The 10,705-nt window shown below is 31.5% G+C and overlaps 1 protein-coding gene across 1 annotated transcript; it reads right to left on the bottom strand.

The window, feature by feature from the left end:
* Positions 1 to 2,847: 2,847 nt before the first annotated feature.
* Positions 2,848 to 7,260, bottom strand: LOC143568151 (putative E3 ubiquitin-protein ligase RHB1A). The gene is made up of 5 exons (XM_077054373.1): positions 7,148 to 7,260; positions 4,859 to 5,001; positions 4,356 to 4,779; positions 3,043 to 3,152; positions 2,848 to 2,931 (listed from the first exon to the last, which is right to left on the bottom strand). Exons 2-5 carry the CDS (start codon positions 4,925 to 4,927, stop codon positions 2,899 to 2,901), a joined length of 636 nt encoding a protein of 211 aa, XP_076910488.1. The 5' UTR covers positions 4,928 to 5,001; positions 7,148 to 7,260; the 3' UTR covers positions 2,848 to 2,898.
* Positions 7,261 to 10,705: the final 3,445 nt, after the last annotated feature.

The following is a 10,705-nucleotide window of genomic DNA, read 5'->3' as shown; positions in this document are numbered from 1 at the left end:
AATATCAAATTTGTTCGGTATGAATTCGTGTCGTCACATGTTTCATCTACATAATACGTTTAACAAAATTAATATTATCTAATCCTATTATGTTTTAATTTGTTGTCAACTTTTGAATTTCAAATAAGAACAAATTAAATTCTTAATTGTTTTTACAAACTATTTTTGTTAAGCAGTCAATAAATTAGTTTAAAACGGATTTGACATTTTCATAATAACAAATTATATTTTAAAACTTTTTAGAGTTAAATACATATTTTTTTAATGGGTCAGCTCGGGTTTGATTTTCCTTTTAACACACACACACACACACACACACACACACACACTTATTTAGCAACCGATTTTATGATAAAGTTAATCTTTCCAAAGTTATTTGAAAATTCATTTATTGTAAAACATTTTTAAGTTTTGAAAGTTTAACAAAATATTAATGTTAATGATTTAAAAGTTTGTTGCAAGATTGGTCAAAAATGAAAAATAAGTGTTCAAGATGAGTTTCTTTTGATAGAATGTTTGAAGAAGTTTACAATTTATTATAATAATAGTATTATTTATTATAATATATTTAATTTGGATGCTATTGTTTTTTTAAATTTTCAGGCGGTGAAGCAAAATGAGTTTCTTTTGGTAGAATGTTTGAAGAAGTTGACGGTGGTTTAATATGAAAGAACATGTTTATGTCTTTTGTTGATGTTTTTTATTTGTTCGGTGTATATTAACTTATTGTAACTTTTAACTTTTAATATCTAGACAAAGTAAATGGTTAACGTTTTGGTCTGAAAGTTTGAAGAAGTTTTGTGTTGCTTGAATTTGTTATTTAAATTTATTATGTTTGTTGACATGTTTTTCCACCCGCGTGTTACGCGGGTATATACCCTAGTATTGTTAATACAATTACAATTAAATTAAAAATATAAAAATTACATAACTAAGATTACACAAATATGTTACAAATAGGTAAAAACTACATTTTACACTACATTTGTGATATAATATATAAAATATCATAGCTTTTAATCAATTAATATGATGCCATTTGAGAACATCTGCTCATGTTTATAAAAAAACATGATTATCCCAAAAACCAATATACCTAACTCTAATGATATAATCATTTCTAGAATCTTTATAGTTTGAAATTTATTGATCATGATAAATTTGTTGTCATTAATATTCTGTGTATGGCATATTTTTAATTGCCTTTATATTTTACAATTAAAAATTGTATAATCAAACAACATAAAAACCGAAAATTTAAATAACAAAATGATTTGTTTATTTCATATGAATGTAATTGTCATGAAAATGACAAATACATACTAATATTAAAATCATATTCAAATAATAGTTATCATTCTAAGTTAGAAGAATATTATAAGATTTAAAGTTGCATAAAGTGAATGTAGGTAGTAATTCTTATTTAAAATCGTTGAAGTATGGCTGTCACTTTTACCTGTAACTAGAAACTCAACCCATGAAAGCATGTACTGATGTACCTGAACCCAAACTAACCCGACCCGAGAAACTCGAACCCAAGAAAATACTAACCCGAACCAGAACCGAAGTAATTCGGGTTGGTTCTTGGGTCCGAATTCTAGGTTTCGGGTCAACCCGAAAACTTTTAATTTTTAAATTATATGTATTTTTAGGTATTAAAGGCTAAGCCTTAGCAGCTGACGTTATCAGGATTTAGTCCAAGTCGATTGTTCTCATTCCACATTTTATGAATCAAATGTTTATTGTTTATTATTTTGAATATAAACCATAATAAACACTTTAGTTAACACTTCAAAATTCACTAATCATCTATTGTCAATCCATATGAAGAATACTTATTATATGTAGCAATAGATAATAGATTTAATTGGAATAAACCTATAATTTTAATGTCATATATTGAAATGACTTAAAAAATAAGGATCATATATGAAAATTAGTTAAAAAGAAAAAGATTAGAATGGCTATGGAATTGACAAGTGACAAAAATGATAGGCTTTATTAAAATAGTTAGATTCTACAAAATCTTACATTTTAAGGACCTTATAAAAAATTTATTTACCTTTTGATTTTGAGTAAAAGCCTTCACAGAATGTTAAAATACATTAAATCGATGGAACTAAATCTAATCCAAATTTGAATTCATTTGACAACCATGCACATTCATTAAATTCATTAAGAATTGAATAGAAATTCCAAACACATCAAGATTCAAATTCTGATTCCATTGATATCTACTAACCAAACGTACCCTGTCTACATCAAGTAAACTCAAAAAAAAAAACAGTATCTGAAAATTAAATATTTTGATGAATGCCCTTTTGGTCTATTGTCTTACTTGGAGACAATGATATATCAAGAAAAAATAAAAGTTGAGGTTAATGGCTATGAGTGATAATTTAAAGTTTTGTAAGATCTCCCTAATAAGGTATTTAAGGACAAAGCATGTGGAAATATATGCAACTTCTTTTGTTGAAAAACATTTAATGTAAAAAAAAATGATAAAACAAGACATGACTTTGCAAAACCAAATCCTGCACATAATCAAACTTCATTTTCTACAAACAAGTATAAGAAAGCAACATGAAATGAAGACTCCTGTACAAAATAATTCAATTCATCTGCTAACATTTTTTCTTTTTTTTGTTGATTGGATCAACTTTCCCAGATGCTCAAAACAATCTCCAATAGAGGGAAGATAATGACGAAACTGCCCTTCCTTTTCGAGAAGTAACTTGAGTTACTTGGTTTTGTCAATCTTCATACCATCATTGTTGTTCTTCATATTTAATTTTATTTGTTTTTTTTTCCAATAACCAAAGACGACATGACTATTCATTGATGGGGAAATCAAACACACAAATGCATTCGTTACCTTCTTCTCATGGTTTCATAGAGCTATTCATTGATGGGGAAATCAATTATCATTTCCTGCACCACAAGACGGCTGGAAGTTAGTATGAAAACATTCATTTTTATCATGGGTTACTTGTTCTTTTATTTCAATTTATATTCAAGATTGTTAATTGTAAATAGACCAACCTGATCACACACAGGACAGGTATCACTTCTTTCCATCCATTCAAGAATGCATGCCAAGTGAAAATGATGTTCGCATTTAGTGATTATTTTTGGGTTGTCTTCATCGTATTCTGCAAAAAGTGAAAAAAAATATATTATATTTGATTATATAATTTCAAAGTTTCAAACATGTAGTCAAAGGCGCTTCCCTAAGCGCCCAAGCGCAGGCATACCGCCTTGCGTTAGAGATGTAAATGAGCCCAAGCTCGTTTAAGCTTGAGCTTGGGGCCGTTTAACATACGAGAGCTAAGCTCTATTTCTGAAGCTCGTGCTCGACTTGTTTAATATCTATTTAATTAATTTTTATACATTTATAATTATTTTTATACATATATTTCAATTATAATTTAATATATAACATAATACATATTATTTAGTTATTCTTTGTCATAATTTAATTAAGATAATAATTTTTAAAGTATATATTTAATACATAAAATAAAAAGTATATCAGTAAAAGGCGCGCTCACTAAAGAATAAGTGGCAATTTCAACCCATTTAATTAACACGGGCTGACTTGTGTAGTGTTTTATCACAAAAAGTCCGAATACAAACCTTAAGGGGATCTCATCAAAAAACCAAATTATTTTAATTATTATTATCATTTATTATTATTATAAAATGGGATAATCAGATGATGTAAGTGAGGCCACCCAAGTATTAAACTTTTTCATTAAGGCCACCCAAGTATATACATCTAGTTTCATTCATACAAAAACATGCCTAATAACAAAGATGCCTTTGATATTCAGGCCTTTATTTACCCGCGTTCTGTTTGTGAGAACGAGTGTAACGCAAGATTGACTTCCTAAAAAACTCGAATTAAGCCAAGCTTAAAATAGCTCAAGCCTATAAATAAGCTTGTTTAATAAACAAGCTCAAGTGTCAATTATCAGGCTAGAGCTGGCTTGCGAGCCTAAACGAGCCCATTATTTATGGAAATTTTTTAATATATTAAAAATAAATTTATGTATTAATTATTGTTGCATGTAAAACTATAATAAAAATAAGTAAATCACACACACACACACACATATATATACACATATATTATTGTATATTTTACGAAGTATATTTTAAAGTTAGAACTAATAAATAACAAACGAAAACAAAAGAAAACAAAATGTTAGCAGCTCAGCCCGTCTGTTCTTTATCAATACTTAAAAATAAATAATGAACCGTTTCAAGCCAGCCCCTTTGAGCACAAGTTACTTGACAAGTGGGACACTCTTGAAATAAAACTAAATTCAATGATATTAATATTACATTATTACCTTCAAGACAAGTGGGACACTCTTCAGGGGGTAAAATAGGTCCACTAGGCTTCTTAAGTTCACCCGACTTCTCAAGCTCATCATCTGTTTCTTTTGTCGCAACAAGTTCAATAGTGGTAACTTCTTTGCAATCGGATCCTTTAGCTTCTTTAGTGACAGTTTCGTCATTGTTACCGATAGTTATTTCCCCAACAGACTCATTATTTGTTTGAACAGGTGGATCTTGCTTAACACCAGAAGCTTCTCGATTGCTGTTGAGTGGACTTCGAGGCGGGCCCACACTGACATCATATGGTATAGGTGCAGGTGGCGGTCTGTAAGTGTCGGGTATTGATGTCTCGAGATTTGTATCAACTAAAAGCCCGGTTGAAGCTGCACCATTGCTTGATGATAACGGTTGGCGTTCCTCTGATGCTATTGGATACTGCAAAATGAATCGGTCCGTGTTACAATATTAAATTATTATGTTATAGATAAAGATACTATTATGTTATGTAACTGACATGATAGAAGCGGGGTGCAGTGTTGAGTTCCACGCCTTTAGAAGAAAAGCAACAGCAGCAGCCTCCCATTTTTGTTTCAGATATTAATTTTATCCAACCGACATTGTTTTCACTTCTTTAGCAAAAGAGAGCACGCCTCTCACCTTAAAGTCAAACTTGTTAGTATGCCTCAACAAGAAAGTCAAAGGTGTTAACTGTGTAAAGTTAAGCAAAATGATTAATCAACAAATTGACAAGCAACGGTAAATATTAGCCAATCAAAATTTGAAAAAAAAAACAAATACACATATACGTATGTATGCACAGATCTGAGCTTACAGTCCATGAAACAAATTATGTATTTTAACGTCTAATGTCACGCATTTCATATTTGTTGAACAAGGAGACACATATTACCAGAACATAACTTCAGGATAAAATATCACATTGCAAAGGTATTAGAAATTTAGCACAAACAATTTGAGACTCAAAAACAAAAATACTGCTATATTTGACTGTTTGACCATTCATGAATCTGATAATGCAGTAAACTGGACCAACATGCCAACGATTAAACAACTTATTAGAAATACAAGACAGCCAATTAGAAATGTCACAAAATCCCCCGTGCTTCGGGGACATTTTCGCATAGAAGATGTCAAATGAATTTTAGAGCCAATTTATCATAAAACAAGAGACAAAACACAAAACTGAAACTCATCTAGTCTGGAAATATAAACAAACACACATGAATAATACTCTTAGCAGAAAATAACTCAAGGCCCAAAGTCTAGGGAAAACTGAGAATGAAGCCATAACAATATAATCAACATGTACAAGAATGTAACAAGTTTCCAAATCCTAGAAATATATGAAGTGAGTGAAGCGAAAAGAGCAAAGGAGAGCTTAAGGAATCAAGTGTGGGGTGCTTGCTTAGGTCCATAAAGAGCCTTTTGAAGAAGCAAACATGAGAAATATGATTAGGTCTGCAAAAGTAAACTGGGAAAATGTATCCACATTTTGCGTTTACAAAGAAAAAGAAACCCCCAATATTAAAAAAAAAAACACCAGAAACTAGTCACCCTAGAATACCTAACTTGGGCTGGTAGGCTAAAGTGCTAAACACAACTAAACTAATATTAATTATAATTTTAATCAAATCGTCATATGAAAACGCACTCATTTAATAAATACTCTACACATGTGGAACAAGACTAAAACAGACAGTTGCGATGCGCGAGGGGAAGAAGAAAAATGATTGAGAACATGACAAAAAAAAGGCTTGGGTTGACATCTATGGTAAGTACTCGGTAGTGGATCAGAAGGAGTGACTGTAACAAAGAAGAAGCAAGATTTCATGATATATATATAGGAAAAGAGTTGATTCAGTCACAAGGTCTCCAATAAAGCGCAACGAATCAATGAGTTTCTTAAAAGAATCACAATAGAAGAAGACTACTGTTTGCACAGCTGGAATCAGGTGTACCAAGTTGAGAGCTTGAGATTTCTTGGAGAAGGCCTGCTGAAAATAAGAATCTTCAACAGCTTTCCAAAGTTTAGCATCGGTATCAGTTCCAAGACCAAGATGCGCAATATAGAAACCCAAGGTTGCATTGATGACATAACCATCGGTCAGTCCTTGACCATTCATATACCTCCGCCGTATTCAGTGACGGAGGAGGTATGTTTTATTTGACATGCACCAACCATCCACCTGTTTAAAAGACAACTGTCGTATGATGTTTCCAACTTAGATGGTTCTTATCATCGAATTACTTACTACTGTAAATCGAAGAAATGAACAGAACTAGAGTAGTCAGTCAGTAATTAGTTACTAGTGTAAATGGAAGGAAATGCATTTTGCAGTCTGGTAACCAGAATCGAAACAATTTGATTATCATAAAACACACTAGAGTAATTAAATTATCACTGAAACCTTAACCCTAAGTCAGCAGCAAACAATTTGTGAATTGAATCCAGAAACACAACCATAACCCTAAACTGATACAATTAAAATACAAAAGAAAACTTTAATCCCCAAAATTGAAGTAAACAATCAGTGAATCGATTAAGAGAAAATAAAAATAAAAAAAAAAACTTGTATGATTGAAAGGCCAAAAGTAATCGATTAATAAGTAAACCCTAAAATAAAACCCCCTTTTAATTTAATTTCCGATTAGACGGGTGAGCAAAATACAATACACAAAACTAACAAACAGAACCGATTGAAGCAAGTCAGCTATGGAATACAAGTAGTTTATAAACCCTAAAGTAAAGAATTGATCGATTAATAATAATTGATGTATGTACCTGAACTAATAATCGATGGATGTGTATGTATGTATGTACTTGGAAGAAGTTGAGCAAAGCAAAGCTAGAGTCTAGAGAGAGAGAGAGAGAGAAATAGAAAGAAACTTACAAAAATATGGTGGCGTGGCTCAGACACAACACACCATTTTTCCTTTTTCTTTTTCTTTCTTTTTTTTTTTATAATAGTTATAATAATACTATGAAGAATATTGACATCATTTTATTTTTAAACTTATCTTATGACTAGTGGCATGTTTATTTATTTGTTTTATGCTGAATATAATAAGACTAACTTTAATTTCGACATTTCTTAATGGCAATAGTTATTCGCTTATTTTGATAAGTATAAAGTTTATGAGTGATTAACTAAATATTATATGTTACTGATTTGACTCATGAGTTTTTCAGAGTTAGTAGTATTATTAATTATGAAAGTTTTAGCTACATTAATTTAAGATCGTACGTTGTGATGGGTTACGAGGGTGGCGCTTTGCCAACTCTTCATGTTAGCCCACACCATGTAAATCAAAGAGGCACCAAAAGATCCCTCTTCCCATTAATATAATGGCGTTTAAAAGACATGGTCCACTCTCACTAACAATCAGTTATTTAAAAAAAGAATAGTTAAACTTAGTTAACCCACAACATGCTTGTTAAATGATGAGTTAATTAAAACTCATTGTCTACGTGCTAATCACATAGTATTTATGTAGTGCATTAACTAATCTCTGCTAGTTAAACAACAATAAACAGAATAATAGTAAATTAGTGTGGCGAATCAAGTGTAGACTATAAGTATATAAAATAGTAGCTTTAGTTTATAACCATAGTTCATGGGTTTATTTCATTGTTATATTTATTATTATATAAGTAATATAGAAAGGTAGAGGAGTTTGTGCTTAATTACTTTAAGAGAGGGGAAACAATAAAAAAAATAAGCCGAATAGGTATTTTTCAAAGTTTAACCTATCAAATCATCTTTATTGGATAATTGTTGAATTATTATCGGTAAAATAGTTGAATGGAATATTAATATGTATAAAAACCTTGATAGTCTTAGAATTACTGTTCTAGTCAGTAAAGATTTTAATTTTCTCCTTATTTTTGAGTCGTGATTATGTCTTATAAGGATTTTTGTTTTCTCTAATTTTCATGATTTGATTATAATGTAACATGTGGATTTCTTTCAAACGTGTCATGTGCCAGCTTTAAATTTACAAGATTTTAACGCCACTTGCTAAATTATTTTCGTCTCTCATTCGGTGCATTTCAGTTGTGAATTATACTTCTATTATACAACATTTGGTTTTAGAGATTGTTAGTGCCATGATAGCAAATGTTGAATGTTTCAACTTTATTGCCCTAGTGTTGACAAAACATGAGGTTGACATGTAATGGATGATCTGACTTTTGAGTTTGACAAAACCACCATCATACTTGAACAAAATATGTGTTGCAATTACAAGTGATAGAATGGATAAGAAAATTATGAGCGTGGTGGTAATAACAATGTTAGCCACCGTCGCCAAAATAGTAATAGTGTTGATAATTATAAACTGAAGAGTAAATAGTTTGTTATGGTGACTTCTCTAATGACAAGGAAGATGCCCAGTATCAATAACTTCCTAGTCTAACCCTGAATCATATGTTAAATCTATATATATTAGTGTGTTTGGTGTGTAGTTTTATTGAGTATATTGTTAGAAATTTGGTACTTCATATATGCATTTGTATTTCAGATAATTGATCGTTAAAGATGCTAAATTAGAGACTTGTACGAGCATGGAATGATATCTCGGGAAGAGCGGGACATAAATTGAAGTATTGGGAAGTGTTAGAAGGATTCGGTGTTAGAAGGACTCGGGAAGAGTTTGGATGAGAAACCTATAGCCGATGCTAAAACTGAACAAGATGGATTGACAAAAAGCGACCAGGAAGTAAAATGAGCATATCTTGGGCTAGAAAAAGAGTTACGAGATCCATAATATATGAATATTGGGTTTCTCAACGAGAGGAATCCAAAAATGAGGTTTTCTTTGATCGCGGTATGCGACAGCATGAGGCTATGCTCATCGCGATAGACATAAAAAACATGAAAAATCAGGTTTTGACATATCTTATATTTTACGAACCCTAATAAGTTATTACGACTTCTTGCAACTTTTAGGAGATTTTGGGTGAATTCCACGTCTACCAATCATACGTTGATCAGTCCTAATGGCCTTCCTTATCATAATTGAAAACCTATCGATAACGATGCTCGACTAGTTTTCTCGAATCATACCCGGGATGTAGAGTATTGTATTTTACAGTTTTTCTCATGTCTTAAGAACGAATGATTTGTAATTGTTTATGATCAATATATGAGTATTGATGTTTGGTATTGCTGTGCACTCAGTCGGTTTAGGTTTATTTTGATTAGAACGATTAGTTTGTCAGTTACTTTGATAATTGCTTATAGGGTTGCTTTGACTAGTTTAAATATGATGAAGCATAGAATTGCCCTTAGTTGAGTTACGCTGGTAGGGACTGTTTGATAACCAGTGTCGTGTGTTAGCGATTGTTGATGCCTAAGGTTTGCCTAGTTAGTCAATCTGATTTGATCTTTGACAATTAATCTGTTAAGTGAACATGCAATTATTGTATATTTGCTTACTTGAAACCCGGATGTGATTTGTCTTTATTAATTGTTGAAAGTTGTTTAATTGACTGCTTTATATTAAAACCAAAACTTGTTTGCTTGTTTGATCAACACTATTAATTGTTACTTCATAATCATATAAAATCTGTCACACGTTACATTGACCGCATACTCCTCGTGCTTCGACACCCTACTTACCTAGCTTGCTTAGTTGATTAAGAACTTGATTTAAATGTTTTTTACTAGATAGCAACAGTCTAGCATCAAGTGGCGAGCATGTTCACAAGTCGAATTAGTGTACAAAGTGATAACACGCCCTTTTGGGGGTAATTTTGATGACAATATGGATTCAAAAAGAGGTAGCGGTGCAGCTTGTTGCTCGTTTGCCTTCTGTTAGTATGGATTTAAACAAATAATCACCAAAATCAATAATGCATATAGATATGGATTAGAAAGTTCAAAGACTCTAATGAAGTTTATAAGTATGATGAGGTAGAAAAGAATCTTATTTTCTTCATGATTTAGTGAAATATATAAGTATATTGGTTTTAAATAATCTACTCTATCACCATCTGGTCATCATTAGTCCCAACTAATGAAATGATTGATGATAGTCCCACCTTTTATCATTTTTTCTTCCATCGGACCCTGACTAACAGATTACTAACTCCGTTAGTATTTTGTTGAGTTGGCTTGTCAACTTTTCAAAATGATTCTTAGGTGGCAAAAACGTGGCTCTTACGATGAAATGGGCAAAGGTGTGGAGATGTCTTTTTCTACATCCACCAACAATCTTGTCAGCGCCATCTACGACCACCAACAATCTCGCTAGAAAACCACTATCACTACCCATCATCATTGTATCTTTCCATCGCCCCCACCATCATCTCTTGCAACTGTGTTTCAGGCTAGAAACT

Source organism: Bidens hawaiensis, unplaced genomic scaffold (assembly GCF_021521415.1).
Source record: "Bidens hawaiensis isolate Kalapana, Puna unplaced genomic scaffold, B.hawaiensis_p1.1 tig00023817_1, whole genome shotgun sequence".
Classification (NCBI taxonomy): domain Eukaryota; kingdom Viridiplantae; phylum Streptophyta; class Magnoliopsida; order Asterales; family Asteraceae; genus Bidens; species Bidens hawaiensis.
Note: the sequence above shows the minus strand (reverse complement) of the source record. Positions and strands in the feature narration are given on the sequence as shown.